This window comes from Panthera leo, chromosome A1 (genome assembly GCF_018350215.1).
Source record: "Panthera leo isolate Ple1 chromosome A1, P.leo_Ple1_pat1.1, whole genome shotgun sequence".
Classification (NCBI taxonomy): domain Eukaryota; kingdom Metazoa; phylum Chordata; class Mammalia; order Carnivora; family Felidae; genus Panthera; species Panthera leo.
In genome coordinates this window covers 28,428,206-28,452,361 of record NC_056679.1, presented here as the reverse complement: position 1 = coordinate 28,452,361, position 24,156 = coordinate 28,428,206, and the positions used below count along the sequence as shown (strand labels likewise).

General features: G+C 35.9%; 1 protein-coding gene across 2 annotated transcripts in view; it reads right to left on the bottom strand.

Moving 5' to 3' along the window:
• VWA8 (von Willebrand factor A domain containing 8) overlaps positions 1 to 24,156 on the bottom strand; it is a 370,895-nt gene that overhangs the window by 319,584 nt on the left and 27,155 nt on the right. For both annotated transcript variants that reach the window (XM_042927004.1, XM_042927013.1), the window contains exons 3-4: positions 4,339 to 4,469; positions 990 to 1,100 (exon numbers count right to left, since the gene is read on the bottom strand). In XM_042927004.1, the coding sequence (XP_042782938.1) occupies positions 990 to 1,100; positions 4,339 to 4,469 (242 nt within the window). The remainder of the gene's footprint in view (positions 1 to 989; positions 1,101 to 4,338; positions 4,470 to 24,156) is intronic.

The window sequence follows — 24,156 nt, the reverse complement described above, 5'->3', positions numbered from 1 at the left end:
ACATAGATTCATCTCATTCTTTTTAATGGCTATAAAGAATTCTACTTGCCATTATTTATTTAACTTAGTTTAACTAGTTTCCTAAATACACATTACACATTATTATCTTGTCATGAATACATTGGACATTTGAAATCTTTCCTCTATGAGTTGCTTATATAAGGTCTCTGTCCTTTTTTCTATTAGGTATTCCTAATGGATAACAATATTTAATATTTTAAGCTATGTGTTTGAAGAAATGTATAATAAACTTCATTATAATATTCATAAAATATTATTATAGTTGGTAATCTGTACCTAAGAAACCCTCCCTCAAGCAAAGCTATAGTTCCTGAAAGTATATAGTTTCATTATGTTTAGTATACCTTTAACTCCTTGACTTTTAAAATGAGAATACTGTTATAAATGTGCTAGAGAATTTCCTATATTAAAATCTCAATTCTTTGTTAAAAATTCAAATTTCTGGGGAGCCTGGGTGGCTCAGTCGGTTGGGCGGCCGACTTCGGCCCAGGTCACGATCTTGCAGTACGTGAGTTCGAGCCCCGCGTCAGGCTCTGTGCTGACAGCTCAGAGCCTGGAGCCTGTTTCAGATTCTGTGTCTCCCTCTCTCTGACCCTCCCCCATTCATGCTCTGTCTCTCTCTGTCTCAAAAATAAATAAACATTAAAAAAAAAAAAAAAAATTAAAAAAAAAAATTCAAATTTCTATGTGCAAGTAGTAGGAAACAATTAAAAATTAAGAAATCAGCATCGTGTTCTTTAGGTAACATCTTAGAACCACTAATTTCATCTGCAGTTTTTTATTTAGTGCTAAACCCAGAAGGCATTTCTAAGAACAAGGAAACGAAAAATCTAAATTAAATCTGCCTAGAGAAAGCACTGTACATCTTTCTTTCACTATTATGTGAGCTAATCTCTTTCTACTTTAAAAATCAATTTTGCCTAGCCCTGGAGTAAACACTCATGTGCTGGAGTGTGATAAGAACTTGCCTGATCAATGTAAAAAGCCGTGCCTGCGCGGATCTCTCGTCGCTGTTTGAGATCAGTTTCAGTGGTGTCCCTTGATAGGGCAATGTATTCAACTTCCCGTTTGGTCAGCTCCTGTGAGCAGAGAGTGAAATTGTTCCAGAATTAAAACAAATTCTCAACATATTCTTGGGAGCCAGTTATCTGACAATGCCACTGCCCTAGAGATGAGCATTTTAAGTGAAATCATGAGTCTTAGCTTTGAGAAAAATGCAAAACATTGAGCATTAATCAAAACATGTATGTACCTCTCCTCAGAGCTCTACTGCACCAATAGTTGACTACTTGATAATTATGTACTTCCTTAGCAATTATTATTATAATCAGATATTATAAATCTTAATGTCTTCTATAGAATTCTTTTCAAATATCACGAGTAATAACTTGCCAACTTGGTGTTTTTTTGTTTTTTTACAAATGATAGCCATTTTAGTAAGTAATGTTCACCTTCTTTTTAAAGGGTGATCTACATTAAGTCCATTAACCAATGTTTACCAACTGTCTGTGATACATTAGATCACACTTTACCGAGTGTGAAAATAAGGTAAATACCAGTAGTCAGGTCAACAGAAGAGAGAAGGAAGACATACATAGATAGCTATGCAGGGGGAGAAAGATGAAGAAGGATGAAAGCAGGAGGAGAGGGAAAAAAAGAATTCTTTCATAGAAAACAAACATTTTTGATTTGAAGGAGAAATCATCCAGAATCCATTTCTTTTAGAATAATTTATCCATCCCTAACGTCATTTTTCCCTGCATGTGACAACCATATACAAACAGGTTTTAACATTAGCCTTGGTTTTATAACATTGAATTAAAAACAATGATGTTCTCCAGTTGAGTAAGGCATACAATATGTTCTTATTAAACAGGGAGAACAAATTAATTTACTGAAGTATAAGGGAAAAAATTGAATGAGCACGCCATTAACGGTAAAAGAGGGTATTTCACGCAACAGAATTTTTTTTCTCTGCCATATAATGTTGATAAAAATATATCATAGTTGTCATTTTGGTTTTATAAAATATGCCTGTTCCCATGCGCTATAAATTTAAGTATGTATGGAAAGTAGAAAACATTTTAAATAGAGAAAACACACGCCATAGTGGTAAAGATGTGTTGATACCAAACAATATTTTTCTAAATAAGAATGAATTGCCTCTGAAAGCACAATTTTGGACTAAAGACACAATTTCTCTTTTTAGCAGATGCCTCCTTTTTGTTTCTTAACATATCATTGGTACCTTCATGTCTATTTCATTGATTGGCTGAATGTGATCACTGAAAAACCCTGTCAAAATTGGTTGACAAAGCGATGCCTCTTATTGTTAAACTGTACCTAGTAACACCCTGAACTGCCACACTGAAGATATAATCCTGGTTCCTCAGGCAAGACAAACGCCAACGTCTCCTCAGATGCTGCTTCCCAGAAATGGTATGAGCAAGTTCAAACAGTACCAGGAGCAGCAGATCGAGGAGGCAGCAGGGGTGTGTTGAGTTTGTTGAGCTATCTATACAACTCCTTCTATATAAATTAAATATAAAGTAAACACAACTATCAAATTATGCCCCCAAATCTCTGCCTGTAAAGACTTCATCTACTCTGGATATTACTTAGCATGGGATCTTATATCTAACAGCAACAGTACCCAGGGCAGAGTTTGCAAGGCAGCTTAGGCTACTGTTTTCTTATGTGTATTTCCACATCCTTAAGCTGCCTTAGCTCTGATTCACAATTTAAAGTTTGTTGCTGTTTTCTTTTTTTAAAGATACAGGTTATATTGCATCTTTGAACCCACAAGACACCTATAATGTCCTAGCCCTTCTCATTCCACATTCCTAACAAGCTTCAGAATCTTGCCCAGAAACAAAATCAGAGTGAGATATTATGGTCTTTGAAATGAACCAGGCGGAATGGATTCTCGGTAGCTGACTTTGCATTCTTAGGCAAGCCGCTTTTGCCTTATTTATCAATAAAATGAGGATAATACTACGATGACCCCTTATACCTCACAAGCTCATTCCAGAAGCAAATAAAAGATATGGAAGGTACGGGCTAGAAAGAGTTAAGTTCTGATTTGTCCATTGTATTTTGATCATCCTCACCCTACATGATTTTGGAAGTACCAAAATAAATTCACCACTGAAATAAAAGAGGACATGAAGCATATTTCAAATAGCACAGAAATCAATTCTTCAATATCAAGTAACACAAGGAAGCTTAAAGTAAAGTTCTTCCCCTTCATCCTAAAAAATATCTTCAGACAGAACAACTTCACCTGATGGCAATCTTCCTCCCATCAATACAGCAATGCCTATTAATGCAGGCAAACTGGGGGAAAAGGTCTTATACAATTTTTTCTTATTTGGACTGAGATTTTAATATTTCAACTCACTTCACAACTGTATTCAGAAAACTACAAACATGTAAGAGGATAACAGGTCAGAAAGAAGACTTGAAGTCTAGCTCTATCATTTACTAGCTGGAAAAAAGCTTGAGTGAGTTATTTCATAAACTTGTTTTCTCATCTATGTGAAGGAAAAAACTGTGTAACATATAAGAGATATTTGACAAACTGTAGGCTCTCCTTAAAGACCATATAACAACAAAAAGTCAAGAGAATTATTTGGCTTTTTAAAATGTGGGCCTTAAATACAGAGAACAATCTGAGGGCTGTTGGGGGGATGGGGGAGAAGGGAACATGGGTGATGGACATTGAGGAGGGCACTTGTTGGGATGAGCATTGGGTGTTGTAGGTAAGCGATGCACCATGGGAATCTACCCCAAAACCCAAGAGCACACTTTACACACGGTATGTTAGCCAATTTGACGATAAATTGTATTTTAAAAAAATAAATAAAAATTTAAAAAATTTAAAAAAGAAAAAAGGATATTTCTTGAGTAATATAAATATAAAATATATAATATGAAATTAATATAACATAAAATCATATAATAATGTAATACAACATATAATATTATATAATGTAATATAAAACTAAGTTTTGTTTTGTAACCTCATAGCTGCTGATTCTATCTGCTACTCATTGCCTGAATTTGTATTTCTTTTTTACCAGAAGTTGAGAACTTTCTAGTGACAACAAAATTTTGCTAAAGCTATGAACAATATACATCTGCTTCCCAAATAACTTATTCCACACTCCTTATTAAAGAAAGCATCCTTCAACATTAAAATTTTTTTCAAGTAATGAACAATCTTGATATTTTTGTAAATTCTTAATCTTAATTTATGTTAGAACACAATCAATCAAAGTTAAGACCCTTAGGAATCCATAAGAATTGATTGCTTACCAGGTACTGCATAGCAATAGAGCGTCGAAGAGGCCCAGGAGGTCCTATGAGAAAGACATCTTGCCCCAAAAGATCCTTCTGCATCATCCATCTTAGATGCTGAATTACAGATTGAGCCAGAGAGTCTGAAACTTCAAGCACGAAAAAACAAGATGAAGTGAAATACCAATCAGACTACTACTTATAAACCTCTAAGCAATCAAGGCGTATAGTGTATTATATTTTAAAAAGTGTGTCTATCTCTCTATATACATGAACAACACACATATTCATCAATACATTGACCTGGTGAATTCTCACACTGCTTTACTGCTTTAAAACCATTGTTACCAATGTTAAAACAGGACAAAGCTTATGATATCACAAAGAATCACATAATATCACACTTGTTATTTATTTACTTTATTTACTCATTTTGAGAAAGAGGGAGTAAGAGAGCATGAGCAGGCGAGTGTCAAACAGAAAGGGAGAGAGAGAGAATCCCAAGCAGGCTCTGCACTGCCAGCATGGAGCCTGATGCAGGACTCAAACCCATGAACTGGGAGATCACTACCTGACTCAAAACCAAGGGTCAGAGGTTTAATTTAATAAGCCACCCAGGTGCCTTTGATATCACATTTAAAAGCTTACAAGAACATTCGAATGGTCACGTTTAAGTGTCACTAAAGAAATACAAGTGATATTCAAGGGTGATATAAGGAATTAGAATCATTATCACAATTCTATAGCCCAATGCTTTTGTTCTAAAAGGGACATGACTAAATCATCCCAGACAATTAATGATTATCACAGTCTTGAAAATTTTAAGAAAACTATATTATAACTTAAGTTGGCAATGGGTTGTGAGATCTCTCAAACTTCACAGTTAGAAGGTTTGAAGACTTACGTGTGCAACTGTTGGGAATAGAAGACTACTTCATTCAATGCCCTTCTAAGTCTACTATTAAATCTGTCAATCTGCTCATCTGCCTAAGCATTTTATAAATGTTTGAATTAACACAATTAATTTGTGTTTGCTCATTTGTAAATCACTCAGTGACCCCGAAAGTGCATTCCTAGGTACATAAGAAAAACTCTCGCCCTTGTACATTGGTAGACATATAGAATAATCATGGAGTGTTATTCAAAACAAACTGAATACAACAAAGAAAAATATAGCTTATTAATTCTTTAAAAAATAAAAATACAACTGGAGACTGTTAGTGGATAAAATACACATGAAGGAATATTACATAACAACAAAAACAGAATGCACTACCACTACTTCTAACAATATTAATTCCTTAAAGGTATAGTATTGAGCGAAAAAATTAAGTCACAGAATAAATCCCATATGATGCTATTTTTGATAACGCTCAGTAAACTAGCAAACTGAATTCATTAGAAATACATACACATGTAATAAAACAGTGCTTGAAAAGCAAAAAATCAAGAGAATGATAAACTGAGAATAATGGACACTTGGGCATGGAATCAGAGATTCTCACAGATAGCTTCAATGATTTTGGTAATATTCTAGTTCCTATACTGGACATGGCTTATAGTGTTTGCTTTATTATTGTGTTGCATTTTACAGATAAACACACACACACACACACACACACACACACACACACACACACGTATCCTAAAAGTCCTTTACATGTACTGAATATATTCCATACTTTTTACACTTTGTTTAATCACCCAGTGAGGCCATGAAAGAATTCAAACTAAGAACACCTGCCAAGGCTAAAGCTATGCTTCCCCGACCACCTTCAACAGCACATTACAAGGGTAGTATCCCCCTAACCCATCCCCCAAAGCTAACATTTAATCATTGGAAAAAATAAAGATAAATTTCTGATTTTCTTTATCAGGGTGAGACGGTCAAGAACAAGGTTTGGGGCAGCCTGCTTGGTTTATCATGTCACTGGGATCACACCAAAGCATCTTGTAATCTCCCCAAATCAAGTGCCTCTATGTCTAAAAATAAGGAGACTCAACACCTGATCAGAGGTGCTTGGTTTCTCTCCTGTCCTCTATGAATCCTCTACAACATGCATAGGGAGCATATCACCCCAAGGGGGCAAAATCTGAAGTTAAAGAGGGGTTGAAAAGAATTCTTAGATATGACAAGGGTCTGTTGTCCACTAAAGGGATGCTGTGCATAAAAGATATACGGTATATCTGTGGTACTGACGTTTCATGAGATTGGGGAAAGACAATGGGGAGGGGGGAGGTAAATGTCTTTAGTAGAGCAATAATGAAAAACATATTGAGAAACATTGCTCTGAGACCTAGACCTCTGAGAATCTATCAAGGAGTTTCATGATGCAATGGAAGCAATTCACCCGAGATCGGAGATTCAACCTCATTTATAACTATCAAATGTCCACTTAACTATTTCCTTTCCTACTTCAGGCTTAAATCCACCTTTGTGATATATAGTCTACTCTTTCTTATTTCAAGATGAGTCAGTCTGCTTGCTGTTTAAGGATGACACAAGATAAAAGTTAAGTTCTAACTTCTCTATCATAAATTACACAATGTTCCCTATCCTGCAGATCTATTATCTCTTCTTACACTGGTATCAAATACATAATTAAAAACATAAACATTTCTGGGATTTCTTTCTTTATATTTTTACAAATCTTCACTTACTTTGGCCACAGGCCTTCTCTACACTTCAGTGTCACTCCTTTGTATTCAGCTTTGGCAATGTGCCTGACCTTCCATTACCTGGACTTGACTACTTAAAATATGACATTTCCAAAGTTCTAGAAGGTAAAGCCAAGTTGGTCTCTTCAACTTCCTTCCACTGTCTATTATCTATAACTGTTGTAACTATTCATAATTACAGAGTCTCCATTTAGTTCTATATAGCTCCATTCCATTTTGAATGCCTTGACCTTGGAACTGTATACATTTTCAAGGCTTTTTTAAAGTTGAAGGCACCAGTTCCTAATCAAATGTGAGGTCTGCCTCTCCTAAGTTGTCAGTGTCGATAAAGTGCTGAGGTTTCGGAATAATATATATATTTTAGCAAAGTCAAGAAGCATCAATTATGCCTGTATTTACAGAGCAGTTTGTATACCACGTACTTTCTTAAGTAGGAGAGAAAGGCATAGTTATTTAAAGCAGGAATTCTAGGAACTGAGTATAATTGCGAGGATGCTCATAGGTGTTCTTCCACTCGACGTGATCCTAATGTGTTGAGGACCGCTGGCCTAAGGCACATCTGACAATTCTCAGCAATCCCTTCCTTTCCTCTTGCCACTCAGCAGTGGTTCTCAACTAGTGGCAATACCGCCATCACGCTATGCCCGCCAGAGACATTTGGAAATGTCCGGGGTACTTCTGGTTGTTGCAAAGCCTTGGGGGACGAGGGATGACTGGGTGCACTACTGACATTTAGTGATTCTACATATGATGTCCAAGACAGTCCCATCTGCCCAGTATGTTAATGGCACCCTTGTTGAGAAATACTGTGCCTGGGTTGACATGTGTGGGTTTTTTTTTTTTTTCAGGGTTTCTGTTGCTTGCATGCCACAAATGCATTATTTCTATTTAGTCACAAGTAAGCCCAGAGGAAGAGTTCCCCTTAGTTTCCCCTATTTTCTGAAAGATGACATTGTTAGGGAGGCAACTCAAGAGTGATTTAAGTTCTACCTGTAGACTGAGATGTTAGATGTCAGAATATCTAAGGCTCTCATCATCACATTCCAATTCTACATAATTTTCTTAATATGTATAAGCAGCTTCTGAATCGTGTGGCTGGCCTTGCAGTCAATGCCATATCTTCAAGAACAGTTTTTCCTTTCCCTTATTTTTCTTTACCCAATAAACAGTAATAATAATGGTTATAATTTAGTGCATTCATTTCATGTGCCAGACAAAATACAAATGACTTTTCATACAGGATCTCATGACAACCCTGGGATTTAGCAGACTATACTGTGTACAGACATGGAATCAAGCCAGACTGCTCAAATCCCAACTCTGCTGTTTACCAGCTATGTAAACTTAATCAGCTATTTAAACTCTCTGTGTTCAGGTTCTCCATCTGTATAACAGATATAATAAATATACCTACTTATAAGGTTATTATGAGGATTAAGTTAGGCACTTAGAACAGTGACTGGTAATAGTTAAGTGTCATATAAGCACTTCATTAAATATTCATTCCCTATGTTTTTCAAATAAGAAAATCAAAGTTCTTGAGGTGCAGTCTTGAGTTGGTATGTGCATAAACCAAGACTTAGATCTCAGTGTTTGAGTTCAAAGTTTGCACTATAGCCGTTATGTCCTATTGCCCCTCCAAAATCTTTTTAACAGGCTCTACCTTCAGATCCAAGAATTTCCCTACAAGTGTGTGCCTCATGGGGGCTCCATTGAACTTAATGGAGTTGCTTTTCTGGCCATCAATTTTATTTCTTGGTTTTTGAGGATGTCAACGATACCATGTTTTTCTCCTTTTATTGAAATTTCTAATTCATTTTATTTTATATTATGTTATGAGAGGGCTGTTTCTCTAAAAAGCCTCCCATTTCCACTTGCTCATATTTTAGGATAGTATATTTTGTCAAAGAAAATATTTAATTTGTCAAAAAATTACATTAAACTACTGAGAGAACGCATTATGTAGTGCCGTGTGGTGTCTGTGGTGTATTTTACATTAATGCTTGAAACTAGCTGTATTTTTAGGATGGCCTCAAGAAAACATGAGTCATACTTAAAAGCATTCTAGAAATAGAAACAAGATGTAAGACTGTACATTACGAACATCTGCAAAACAAACTGCCAAACTGCCACGCATAACCTAATATAAACACAGCCCTGTGCGCAAGAGAAATCCCTGACTTCATTGTTTTCAGGCACAAGATGCTACCTTCCAGGAGTCCACATAATGATAAACTGATGTCCAAATAATACCGGAGAGCTTGATCCTATAGTCTAACATTTCCTTCTCTATGTAAAAATCAAACATCTGGTTCATGTTGGGCTACATTCCTTATTCAATCCCTAGCCGATACTTGTTTTAAAAAAAATGTGTACTATTTTTGCCCGGGCGTATTCAAGGACTTTAAAATAAGTCTATCAAAGTAATCCAAATTATAATTTTCTCCCTCCACAGACTTCAATTTGTCATATATATAAAGATTAAAATTAACATTTCAGAAAATTATGCTAAGTTCTCATCCCATTATAATAAATCCTTTAAAACTAATGGTGTTTCCTAAGCATCCGAAGAGGAAACATAATATAATGGAGGAAAAAAAAAACAAAACAAAAAAGCCTTTGAAGCCAAACAGATCTAGTTGTGATTTCTCATCCTGTCCTTTATCAGTGTCCTTGGACAAGAATTCTGAATCTTCCGGGCTTTTCTTATTTTCAAAATAAAGGTAATAATACTTAACAAGAACGGCTAGTATGAGGATTACAGGTAAAGCACCATGTCAAACCCCTCAGCCAGTGAGAACCGCGAATGGAAGGATACTGAAGACTTATCCTCGCCTGCAAAGTCCTCTACCTGGTGTGTGTCCTAGATAGCAGGCTGTATGTACAGTGTGGACTCGGTGGTAATGAATGGGCTTCCGAGTTTATACTCAAACTACCTTCTGGGCCTACATACAGCCCACCCCGAAGAGATAAAGGAGAATGAACCCGATATTTACCATATCCCTGACTAGTAGAGCTTATGTCAGGTACCTTCTCATGGCATTTCATCTTATTCACCATAGTCGTCCTACAAAATAGCTCAGAAAGAATCTCAACACAGGCCTGCCACACTCCCCTGCATTCACTCCTGCTACCTCATCACAATGAGAGATTTCAAAAGAATCGCAATGAATCTCACTGCAAGTACATGCTCATTTACTAAACTGTCACCTATCATACATCATTCTGTACTTGGATATAATGGACAAGGGAGAAAACATGAGAGGAGGGGACACAATACAGTTATGTTTAGAACTTAAGTCCTCGTTATTTACCACACGGGCTAACTGAACTAAGAAATTACATCATTCACACAGCTGCATTTATTAAGGATCTACTATATATGCTTAGCACCAAGAACAGCAAAATGAATACAAAAGGTCCTCTGAATGTGTCAAAGGAAACCACTGCATACATAGAGAGCCTCAGTTTACATAAAGCCACTCATCTATAATGTAGACTGAGGAGTCTGATCCAATACAGCTGTAATCAAAATTAAATGAGAAGTACAATATTGGCCAGCACAGTACTCAGCATAGAGAAGTTATTCAGTTTTTCTTAAAACTAGAAAAACACATCAATATACATTAAATATATTAAAGCATATCCATACACAATGATTGTCAAGTTGTTTACTTTTTGTGTTGAGATGTTAGAATATATATGCATGTGTTTCTTGTACTTGCATAGAAAAATACAGGAAAGATACCCCTAAAACTAATAACATGGCAAGTAATGTAGATGAAAATAGGAGTGAAACTGAGATTCCTCAATGTGCAGTTTTTTATATTATTTTGACTTCTGAACCATATAAATGTATTATTTCCACACACAAAAAGCTAAGTTACTTTTTTAAAGTCAAGTTTTAGAAAATACTTGACACAAGAAAATTTATATCATATATAGTTTTTGTGGAAGTGGTCACAAAATAGCAACAAAGAATATTTTCTTAAATGATGTATGCAAATAGTCATTTTTTAAATGTTTTATTTTTGAGAGCGGGGGGAAGGGGCAGAGAGAGAGGGGAATAGATGATTTGAAACAGGCTCTGTGATGATAGCAGAAAGCCGATGATGGGCTCAAACCCACAACCTGTGAGATCATGACCTGAGCTAAAGCCTGATGCTTAACTGTCTGAGCCACCCAGGTACCCCACAAAATACTGTCATTTTTATTTTTATTTTGAAGTTTATTATATTTTTGAGAGACAGAGTGAGAGAGAGCAGAGGAAGGGCAGAGAGAAAGAGACAGAGAATCGATCCCAAGTAGGCTTCATGCTCTCAGCACAGAGCCCAACACAGGGCTTGAACTCATGAACTGTGAGATCATGACCTGAGCCAAAACCAAGTCATTGGCTTAACCAATTGAGCCCAAGGCACTCCAAAATATAGTCATTTTAAAAAATACTGGGTATATTTATAAGATTCGACTCATAAAATTATGTTCTCTGACCAAAATTAAATTAAATTGGAAATTAATAATAAAAAGATCTTTGGGAAAATCTCCAAATATTTAGAAACTAAACAGCACACGTGTAAATAGCGCATGGGTCAAAGAAGAAATCCAAAGGGAAATTGCCAAGAATTTTGAGCTGAACAAAGGTGAAACCACAATGTATCAAAATTTATGGCATACCACTAAAGCAGTACTTAGGGGAAATTTTATAGTACTAAATACCTGTATTGAGAAAAAGGAAGGATTGGGGAGCCTGGGTGGCTCAGTCAGTTAAGCGTCTGACTTTCATGATCTCATGGTCCATGGGTTTGAGCCAGGCTCTGTGCTGACAGCTATGAGCCTGGATCCTGCTTCAGAGTCTGTGTTTCTCTCTCTCTCTCTGCCCCTCCCTTACGTTCTGTCTCTCTCTATCAAAAAAAAAACATTAAAAAAAATAGAAAAAGGAGGACTTCAAGTTAAGGGCCTCAGCTTCTGCCTTAAGATACTAGAAAAAGAAGAGCAAGTGAAACCCCAAGAAATGAAATTCTACTGATCAGAACTTAAATCAATGAAATAGAAAACAAAATAATTTTTAAACTTTTTTTAAGGTTTTATTATCCATATTTGAAATAGAGGGAGACAGAGCATGAGCAAGGGAGGGGCAGAGAGAGAGAGAGAGAGAGAGAGAGACAGAATCTGAAGCAAGCTCCAGGTTCTGAGTTGTCCGCACAGAGCCTGATGCAGGGCTCGAACCATGGACCGTGGGATCATGACCTGAGCCAAAGTTGGACGCTTAACTGACTGAGCCACCCAGGTGCCCCAAAACAAAATAATTTTTAAAAAATCAGTGAAACCGAAAGAAAGTTCTTTGACAAAAATCAATAAAATTGACCAATCAGGAAAGACTAATCAGGAAAAAGAGAAGATACAAATTTCCAAAATCAGGAATATGAGATTGGGGTTGACATGAAGTACAGATACTGCAGATATTAAAAGGAGAATTAGTGAATATTGTGAAAAAGTTTATGCCAATACATTCCAAGACTTAGATGAAATGGACAAATTCCTTGAAAGACAAATTCCTTTAAAAAGTCAGCTTTTTTTTAGCTAACATAAGAAAAGGTAACCCCAATAACCATATCTAACGAAGAAACTGAATTAGTGAATAACCTTCCCACAAAGAAAACCCCAAGTCAAGACAGCTTCAAGGTGAAGCCTACCAAACATTTAAGGAAAAATGCCAATTTTATACAAACTCAGTCAGAAAACGGAAAGAAGTAAATACTTCCCAATTCATTCTATAAGATCATCATTGCCCAAATACCAAAATTTGACAAAGATATCACAAGGAAGGTATTATGGACTGGATGTTCGTGCTCCTCCAGAATTCCCATGTTTAAGTCCTAACTCCCAATATGATCAGTAGTATTAGGCGGGGCCTTTGGGAGGTGATTGGAAGCCCTCATAATGGGATTAATACCCTTATAAGAAAAGACACAGAAGCTTTCTCTGTCTCTCCACGCTTTGGGCCATGTGTGGATACAAGAGGTCAGCAGTTCACAACCAAGGAGAGGGCCTTGCCAGAACCCTACCATACTGGTGCCCTGATTCCAGACTTCCAGCCTCCATAACTATGGGAAATAAATTTCAGGTTTTTTTATAAGCCACCCAAACTATGATGCTTTGTTAGAGCAGCTGGATCTAAGATGAAAAGAAAGCTGCAGATCAATATCCTTCAGAAATACAGATGCAAAAATTCCAAACAAAATTTTCTTAAACTAAAACCAATAATATGTAAAACCAACAACACAATACAACCAAGTGGGATTTACTTCAGTAGTGCAAAGTTAGCTTAACACTTAAAAATCGATCAAATATAATTCATCATATTAACAAACTAAAAAAGAAAAACCACATTATCGTGTCCAAGAACACAGAAAAAACATTTGACAAAATAGAATATAGCTTTCTGATTAAAATCATCTCTAAGCAAAGCACAAATGGGAGAAAACTTCCTCATCTTGATACACAACGAACGTGAAACACCTATGCCTATCATACGTCAGAGTAAAAGTCTCAATGCTTTCTCCCAAGATCAGAAATAAGACAATAATATTCCTTCCTCTGACCACTTCTATTCAACATTTACTGGAGGTACCAACAAATACAGTAAGGCCAAAACAAAAACAAAAAACAAAAAACCACACCTTCCAGATTAGAAAGAAGTAGCATTTCCTTTATTTATATATAACAGAATTGTTTATACGGAAACTGTGATGAAATCTACCAAAACAAGTTCTAGAACAAGTGAGTTTAGCAAGGTGCCAAGATACAAGATCAATATACAAAATCAATTGTACTTCTATGTTGAAATTAAAAAACAATACCACTTACGATAACATTAAAAAATAAATACTTGAATGATGACTCTGACAAAATATATGCTAGACCTGTACACTGAAAACAACAAAACACTGCTGAAAGAAATTAAAGAAGATCTAAATAATGGAGAGATACACCTTTATGGATTGGAAAGCTCAATATTATTAAGATATCAAGTGTCTCCAAAATGATAATAGATTCAATGCAATCCCAATCCCAACAGTTCTTTTTTGTGGAAACTGACAAGCTGATTCTAAAATCATATAGATGCAGAGGACCTAGAATAGCCAACATCTTTGTAAAAAAGCAAAGATGGAAGACGAACATTACCTGATCTGAAGACTTATTGTAACACCATATTAATCAAGATAGTGAGACTTTGGTGTCAAGACACACTAAGAGATCAATGGAACAGTTTAGAAACGGATTCACAATATATATGGACAACTGATTTTGAACAAAGGTACAAAGGCAATTCAGTGGGACAATGATAGTCTTTTAAGCAACCGGTGCTGAAACAATTAGGTATCTATATGCAAAAAATGAACTTTGATCCATACTTATATAAAATGACCTTTGACCCATACCATATATAATAAATTAACTTAAAATAGATAATAGACCAAAATGTAAATTATGTATACAACTGTGAAGACATTTAGGAAAAAAAAAAAAAAAGAAGAAAATCTTTATGATCTTTGGTTAGACAAAGATTTCTTAGGTATGATACCAAAACCCCAATACATAAAGGTAAAAACTGATAAATTGGACTTCACTAAAATTTAAAACACCTGCTCTTCAAAAGATTCAATTAAAAAAAAATCAAAAGACAAGTCACTGAAAGAAAATACTTGTACATCTTATATCTGATAAATTTCTTTTACCCAGAATGTATGAAGAAATCTCAAATCTCAAAAGAACACAAACATCCCAATAAAAAAGTGGGCAAAAGATTTAAACAGACACTTCACCAAAGATATACAGATGGCAAGTAAGCACATAAATAAGTGTTCAACATCTCTAGTCACTAGGAAATGCAAATTAAAATCACTATGAGATACCATTACACACCTATCAGAATGGCTGAAATTAAAAAGACTGACCATACCAAGAGCTAGCAAGAATGTGGAAGAACTGGAAATCTCACACATCGCTGGCAGAAATAGAAAATGACACAACTACTTTGGAAAACAGAATGGTAGTTTCTTGAAAAGTTAAACATCTTCTGTGTGATACAGCCATTCTACTCCTAGGTATTTACACAAGAAAAAAAGAAAGTACTATGGCCATATAAAGACTTATACATGAATGCTCAGTGCAGCTTTGTTTCAAGAGCTTCAAAATAATAACACTGATGTCCATCAACAGATGAATGAATGAACAAACTGCAATTATTTCCATACAATGAAATACTAAGCAGCAATAAAAAGTTATAAACTATTGACACACGCAACATGAATCTCAAAATAATGATGCGAAGTGATAGAAATTAGACAAAAATTGAGTATATATTACAGAATTCTATTTATATAAAATTCTAGGAAATCTGAATATATCTACAAAGCAGATGAGCCATTCCCAGAAAAAGGAGGAACCAGGGGATATTCTAAAGAGGCACAGGTACACTTTGGGGGGGTGATGAATTTATTTGATCAATATTTTGACTACGGTGATGTCTCATGGTTACATACTTATGTCAAAACTTGTGAAACTGTACATTTAACTATGTGAAATTTATTGTATGTAAATTATACTTACTAATATTATTTTTAAAAGACTAGAATAACACATTGAAATGTCAACAATGTTCTTATAAATGATTTCAGTTTTATCCTTTCGTTTCTCAGTATCCCAGGTTCTCTGTATTGATGATGTTTTATTTTTGTAATAGGAACAAAAAATTATATTTCTTTTGAAAAACCACATTGCAAAGTAATAACAGCCAAACGGGAAGCAGAGAATAACTGTGATACACAGGATAAGTTGTAATATGATACATAACATATATTAGAATATTTTGACTAATCAATACATCACAATTTAACCCCAAAATTCAATTTGCAACTCAGCTTCTTATAAAGTTCTTATCGATAAGACACTGTTACACTGTGATAATTCACTGAAGACATCTTTGTTGGTCTTAGTGTAGCTAGTCATATTCATCACAAGACTTACAACAACCAAAAACATAAAATGAAACCAAAGGAATAACCTTTAGTTATAAACACATCTCAGAAGATCCAAGAATTTCTAGGTCCTGTCAAATGAGTCCAAGTTATTTAAGAATACAGCATGAACTTTTTATTTTTATGAGTCAGGTTACAGAAAAAGCAGTTATAATAGATGTATTCCTTAATCAGGTTTCACTTTAAACATGAGGGTTTTATTAACTATTTTTAAAATTACAATCCAATATATGCTTACTATAACAAAGAAAAAAAAATCCAAAAATGTAAAAAGAAAAATTATCTCTCTTGATCCCTATCATTCCTGGCCTTACTCCTAACCCAATGCCCCCCCCACCATAAAACTCAAAATTAAGAACCTGGAGTATAGCCTTCCACACTTTTCTCTGTATACAGAAAGACATGCAATACACCTGCAAAAGGTGTTTAAGTTGTTTAAAAAAAAAAATAGTATCATACTTTACATACTACTCTGCAATCTACAATTTTTGCTTAATAATATGGTATAGACATCTCAAGGTCCACAGATATAAATATATTCTTTTTTAACAGCTGCAGAAGATTCCATAATATGGGTAAGCAATAATTTATTCAACCATTCTCTACTGATATACTCATTGCCTCTAGTTTTGGTCACTATCAATAACACCAAAATGCTGGAATATATATTATGTACAAATATCCTTTATATACTGACTTTTTTCTTTAATGAATACAACCTGAAAAAGAAACTGCTACATCCAAAGGTATATAATATTTTTAATTGTAATAGCTACCACAGTATTACTTTCCAAAGAAGCCATATGAACTCAGACTTCTACCAACAACGAATGACAACACTGTTTCCCTGCAACCTTGTAGTTACTTGACATTATAATACTTCTGAATTTTGGCCCAGGTGATGCATAGAATTGATATTGCATAATTTACATCTCTCTAACTATTAAGCAGGGTTAGAACATATGTTCATATACTTATTGGTCCTTTGGATTTCCTCTCCTGTGACATGCTTATTTAAATCCTTTGCCTATTTTCCACTGGATGATATGGTGTTTCTCATCAATTTGTAAGATATATTTGTCTATTGAGGGTATTAATCCTCTATCACATGTGTTAGATATCCACTAAAATGTGAGTTTTAAGCTAGGGGTTTACTACTTGAATTCATTTTTTCATTCAAATAATGTCATAAGTGACGGTTAAAGTATTACCACATACACCTGAAGAAGACTATTTATATATTACACAGTTCAAAAATTGTACATCTGCAATGAAAGTTGCAGAAAGCAACAACAGTCATTAAACAGAAAATAAAAAGCAACAAAATGCATCAAGAAATGTTATCTTCAGTGTGGTGCCCAAGACAAAGAAGATTAAAGAAAATTTAGGCACTGAATAAAGATTGCTGTAGACAAGCTGGAGAAGACTTCAGGTCATATTACAGAGCCTGAAAAGTTGATGGGACACTCCCCTTTGAAGGCTCTATTTTATATAAAGAAATCTCAAATTAAATCCTTTTCTCCAAGTAAATTTTCATGTAATGAGTGGCAATTACTGTGCTATTGAAAATAGGGTAAATCTTAAGGACTGGAGGCTCTGCTAAGTTCTGTATAATAAGTTTCTGTTCTGTAAGGAAACCTTAGTTAACACCTTCCTGGAGGCCTTATGTGTAAGCTTTGTCAGTCATTCATTAAAACTGACGAGTGCCACAATGATTGTTCCACATTATCTACAGACAAAAAAATGGCATAGATTCTCCATGCTATTCTGTCATTTACATGCTGATGAATTTCTCAAACCTCTTAAAATTATTTACAAATGTCCCCCCTCCCCCATAAAACCTTTCACACTGTTGACTTTATGCCAAAAACCATCATTTTAAGAGTACAATGTTGTAATTCTTGCAGAAAACCTTTGTGGGTGCTAATTGCTTGGATAAAAGTTCAGTGTGTCCAGTAAACCTTAAATGACCTCACATATAATTGGTCCGCTGACTGCAGCAAGAAGATTATGTAAGGAAGCAGAAATACAACTCTGAAGTCGACTTTGAAGGCATCTATTGAAAACCCGCCGCCCTGGAGCGTCACCTCTTAAGGCAAACACTAAAAGAAATACCAGCTTGACTCAATATAGTTTAACTTCAAGAACAAAAACATGAAGGAACCCCTTTTCAACAGCTGACAATTTCATCTAAGCCTTGAGATTCACTTTTCAGACAAAAAAAGCAAAAATCTTCAATTATCCACTTCAGCACTTGCAGGGAAGAGACTAGAGACTAAGATGATAAGCGGGAGTTATAATGGTCAAGGCAGGAGGTGACAAGACCTAGATAATAAAACTGAAGAACAGTACAACTCCTTTGTCTGCTTTGTGCCAGGCACTGGACTGGGCTAGATGCTGCAGCTAGAAAGACACCCTGCTGTGCCCAACACTGTGAAGACAGAAATAGTTCAATGAGAAGCAGACAACAGACTACAAAATATATTTGTCAGCTCAATCAGATGGCCAAGGAATTAAGAAATTTTGCTTTCGTAAGTAATGCTGTTTTCACGTAGTTTTAAACCGAATTTTAGGGGCGCCTGGGTGGCTCAGTTGGTTGAGGGTCTGACTTCGGCTCAGGTCATGATCTCCGGGTTCCTGAGTTCGACCCCCACATTGGGCTCACTGCTATCAGCACAGAGCCTGCTCGGATCTTACGTCCCCCTCCTTCTCTACCCCTTCCCCACTCACACTCTCTCAAAAATGAATAAACATTTTAAATAAATACATAAATTGAATTTTAGATTTCCACTTAAGAATATTCTCAGTCTATTGCATCTCTGCCAGCTAACAGGATTTCTACTACTTCTATCAAATAGATGTTATATATGAATATCAGGGTTCGTGGTCCAACATTGTGATTTTTATTTCTTCACTACTAAAAGACAACAGTTGATTTTCAGTGCTCTGAATAACTCTGAAAAAGAAATAAAATATGACTGCCATGTCTCAGTGATTTCAATTTTTTCAATATTTTTCACACTCTTAAATTCCAAAAGAATTATCTAACATACCATTCTTCTTTTCATTACAGGACTTCCTCTAAAGAAAAGTAGCCAGAGATACTGTGGCAAACTATAAAAGGAAAACCAAACGGAAGTCAGGGAATCTGGGCTTTGCTACTAATTAATTAGTCTTCTGACCTCTTTCTTGTGGTCCTATTTTCCTGGTTATGAAATGAGTTTTAGAGAGGATAATAATAGCTAAAGTTCCTTTCCTTAACAAAATATTGAATACCCAAACACGAAGAGCTGAATTGAAGCATAAATATGGATAGGAAAGTAAGAGGGTATCAAACTTCAACAAAATACTGTTTTGAAAATATTTTAAAATATTATTTATTTATTTACTTATTGATTTTTATTTAAATCCAAGTTAGTTAACATATAGTATAATATTGATTTCAGGAATAAAACTTAGTGATTCATCACTTACAGATAACACCCAGTGCTCATCACAAGTACCCTCCTTAATGCCCATCACCCATTTAGCCCACCCCCCCCCCACCTCCCCTCCAACAATCCTCAGTTTGTTCTCTGTATTTAAGAGGAACTTATGGTTTCCTCCCTTTCTGTTTTCACTTATTTTTCCTTCCCTTCCCCTATGTTCATCTGTTTTGTCAAAATATTTTAAAATATTTTTTTAAGTTTATTTATTTATTTTGAGAAAGAGAGAGAGAGTGTGTGTGTGTGTGTGAGAGAGAGAGAGAGAGAGAGAGAGAGAGAGAGAGAGCGAGCAGGGGAGGGGCAGAGACAGAGGGAAAGAGAGAGGATCCCAAGCAGGTTCTGCACTATCAGCGTGGAGCCTGATACAGGGCGTAAACTCACAAGCCGCAAGTTCATGACCTGAACCAAAATCAAGAGTAAGATGCTTCACTAACTGAGTCACCAGGTGCCCCAAAATATTTTAAAAAGTAACTCCAAAAGAGGGGCACCTGGGTGGCTCAGTCGGTTAAGCGACCAACTTTGGCTTGGGTCAGGATCTCACACTTTGTGGATTCGAGCCCCGTGTCGGGCTCTGTGCTGACAGCTCAGAGCCTGGAGCCTGCTTCCAATTCTGTGTCTCCCTCTCTCTGCACCTGCCCTGCTTGTGCTCTGTCTCTCTCTGACTCTCAAAAAATAAATGTTAAAAAAATATATAAATAAAAATAAAAATAAAAAGTAACTCCAAAAGAGGTAAAAAAAACCTATCAACGTTCTCTCATAGCCAAAAACCCATAATCTCTAATCAGTCATGTAATAGCAAGAGTGAAGTCAAAGAATTATAAGTTTCCCATCTTGGAAATAGTCTGAGAGAGGGAGAAATATTTTAAAGAATATGATATTTGAACCTAATATAGTAAGTAGATGCACAAAAACATGTTTCATTAATAAATAAATATATCTAACCTAATAAATATGTAGCAACATGTAATGCTTATGTGGGTATGTAAGATTTGGGTTGACTTATTAGCTCAGCCATTTTTCCTACTTCAAGTTAAACAAACTCCAAATAGTCTTTTCCTTACATCTGGGTACCGATGCTCATACAAAAGACTAGTAGAGACAACGTTAGTATTTCCTAGTGGGTAAAACGTGCTACCGTCATTTTGATATACAAACAATAATATATCTAAGGATACTTGTATTATGAATATGGTGGGAACAATGATGAATGGATAGCAAGCACAGAAAATGAAAGTTGGAGCCTATACACCATCCAACAGTTTTCAATATAAATTCTCTTCTGATAAATTTCAAAGGGAAAGCTACTAATAACTAAACACAAAAGAAATGAAAAATTTTGACTACATAAGAGATGTATGAAAACAGCAATAAAAATCATAAGTATATAAAGCCATAAAATGTTGAGGGTTTTTCTTTGTTTGCTTTTCTGGGGTTTTTGGTGGCAATTTATAGTTTTGCTATATTTAAAAACAGATATCGTTTATACCTGGAACTTGATTTGAGCCAGCCACTGCTGTATTGCCCCCTAGTCATTTGCAAAATATGAAAATACATTCATTCAAAGCATGTAAGTCTTAAAATTGATATTATTACTGAGATCCCTTGAATCCTTAAAGCTAGTATAGTCTTATTATACATTCTCTTACTTAATAAGATCCCCCAAATAACTTAGCATTTGGGCTTCAATAAAATATTTTAGCAGACCCCCAATAGGAGGGAGACTATGGCATCTTAGTTTAAGTTAAAAGAAGAGAAGGATAGTGCTATCCCCTGCTGAGAGCTGTCAGGCAATGACGATGCTTCCTGTCTAGGTGAGACTTGAAAGGCCAACATTCTTTCCACACTGTAAACACATGAAGTGTTTGCCTTTAAAAGAATATTGAAGCTTTTTTGAAGAGCCTACCACCACCACGTGTGATTCTGGAAACAACCTAAGTAGGAGCAAATTCAAAATCAAATCTAGAGAAGATGCATTCCAGATTCATTTTTTTTTAAGGGTAAGACTATAAATGACAATGAAAATATTTTTAGCATATCTCTTAAGCAGAATCATAGCAGCCTTTAGTAATAACCATACACAACTGTGTTACAGACATGGGATAATGGGGAAATGAGAAGGAACAGAATCAGGAGACTGAGGAAATGGTTGTGTCAGGGACTCATATAGTTATTGAGCACCATGTGCCAGGCACGATGCCATGCATGTCACATAAGCTATTTCATTCAATCCTTACAGTATACCCATAAGGTTGAAATGATCGTTCCCATAATGTCAAGGAAATCTGGAGCAGTTAAATGACTACAGAAATTCACACATCTAAAAAAAAAAAAAAAACATAAAGAAAGAAAAGAAAAAGAAGGGAAGAAATTCTTATCTAGGAAACAGTACACACAAAATTTTAAACCTAATCCTCCCCCTCTCAAATAGATGTTTCCATATAGAACCCAAACTATGCATCAGTCTTCCTATCATCTATCAAGAGTGGATATTATTCCTCACTTTAAAAGTTAATTGTAAAAGTTAGCTACATTCATAATAAGATAAGATCCAGGAATCAGGGGGAAAAAAATGAGTGTTTTCTTCAATTATCACATACCAGTATCATGTAAGGTGTTTTAAATCTATTTTGTTAATTTTTCTCTGGGTAAACATAACAACTTGTTCAAGATTTAAGTCCCTAGTCCTACCCCCAGAAAACCTATCAAGTATAATAATATGATTAGGTATAATCATTAAATAATAAATATTAAAAATAAATGTTCCTGACTCCCACTTCTAGTTAGGATGAAGAGAATTGCAACAGAATTTTACTTTCAACCTAACAACCAGAACAAGGCAGTAGATCTGTAAAACTCACAGTTTCTTTTTTTTTTTTAATAATTTTTTATGTGTATTTATTTTTGAGAGAGACTGCATGCAAGAGAGGCATAGAGAGAGGGGGGGACAGAGGACCCGAGGAAGATGCTGTGCTGACAGCAGAGAGCATGACTCAGGGCTTGAACTCATGAACAACGAGATCACAACCTGAGCCAAAGTTGGATGCTTAACCGACAGAGCCACCCTGGGGGCCCACCAAATCACAGTTTCTTAAAACCCATCATACAGCTAAGAATACAAAGAAACCTGAATGAACCAAATTCTAGAAAGTAATGAGTACTTTCAAGAAGAGAAGAGACCCAGAGCTAATTTTCCCCCTAGTAGACTGGCAGGAGAAGGAAGAATCTGCCATAGGTGTATCAGGATAAGCAAGCTGAACTTTAATTTTTTTTTTTTTTTCAACGTTTTTTATTTTTGGGACAGAGAGAGACAGAGCATGAACGGGGGAGGAGCAGAGAGAGAGGGAGACACAGAATCGGAAACAGGCTCCAGGCTCCGAGCCATCAGCCCAGAGCCTGACGCGGGGCTCGAACTCACGGACCGCGAGATCGTGACCTGGCTGAAGTCGGACGCTTAACCGACTGCGCCACCCAGGCGCCCCAGCAAGCTGAACTTTAAAACTGAATTTTAAAACTTACAATGGCCTCACACGAGCTGACACGATGAACTAGTCTACTGAGAAGCCTTAGCCACAAAGAGAGTCTAAACCTACCCACCAACTCTTTCCCATTGGCCCTCACTGAGTACACAGGAGTGCACACTAAAAACCAGGCGCAGGGCAAGAACTGAGAGGATTCTTCCTGAAGCATGCTGGACCTTTTCTTAGTGCAAGGCAACAACCCATTGAAGGCTGGGAGTGGGACAGAAGCAACAGAAATCCCTCCAAGGCACTTCATGGCCTTATACGGTATTAGGGAGCAGTCACACTCAAGGCATTAGGGCAGAAGAGCTGAGATAAATCCTGTTGGGGCACTCCTGGCCTTCACTGACATGTCCTCTGGAGGCTGGAGGCAGGGCAACAGGATAAAGGAGATCTGGGTTGGAGAAAGCAGAATACAGGACTAAATGACTAAACTCCCCAGCAATCCAAAGATGCAGCTATAAAGCTAAGAGAGATTAGCCATGGCTGGTAGAGCTAGAGATTCAGCTATAAACCATAAAGAAAGCTCTGGAATCTCACCAGAATTCACATCCTGAACATTGCTATAAAGAAAGTCCTGATGTCTTTCTCAAAACCTTTAAAGGTAGAGATAAATGGAATGCAACTAAGCTAAAACAAAGGCCAGTCCCAAGTCAAGCACATATTAGACCAACTCACCTCACACTCCCTCCTCCCATGCTCCCACCCCCACCTCCACCACACCTCCAACTCCCTACATGGGGCTTAGCAGATGCAGAGACATGCCCTTTTCTGGGGTAAATATCATTTACTTCAATCTCTACTGTTCCTTTATACACAATATCTGGCATACAATAAAATATTATGAGACAGAGAAGAAAATGTGATCCGTGGTCAAAAATCAATAAAAACAGTTCTAAAAATAGTCTAGGTGCCAGAATTATTAGACCCTAAAAAATATGTTAAAATACTTGTGGAAAAGGAGGAAAACATGAATATATTCCAGCATAAGAGATGGAAAATATAAAGAAAAGCTAAATGGACATAGAAATGAAAAATGTATTAACAGAAATGAATGAATCATCAAAAGGGACTAACACAAGATCATACAAAGCTGAAAAGAAAATCAATTAA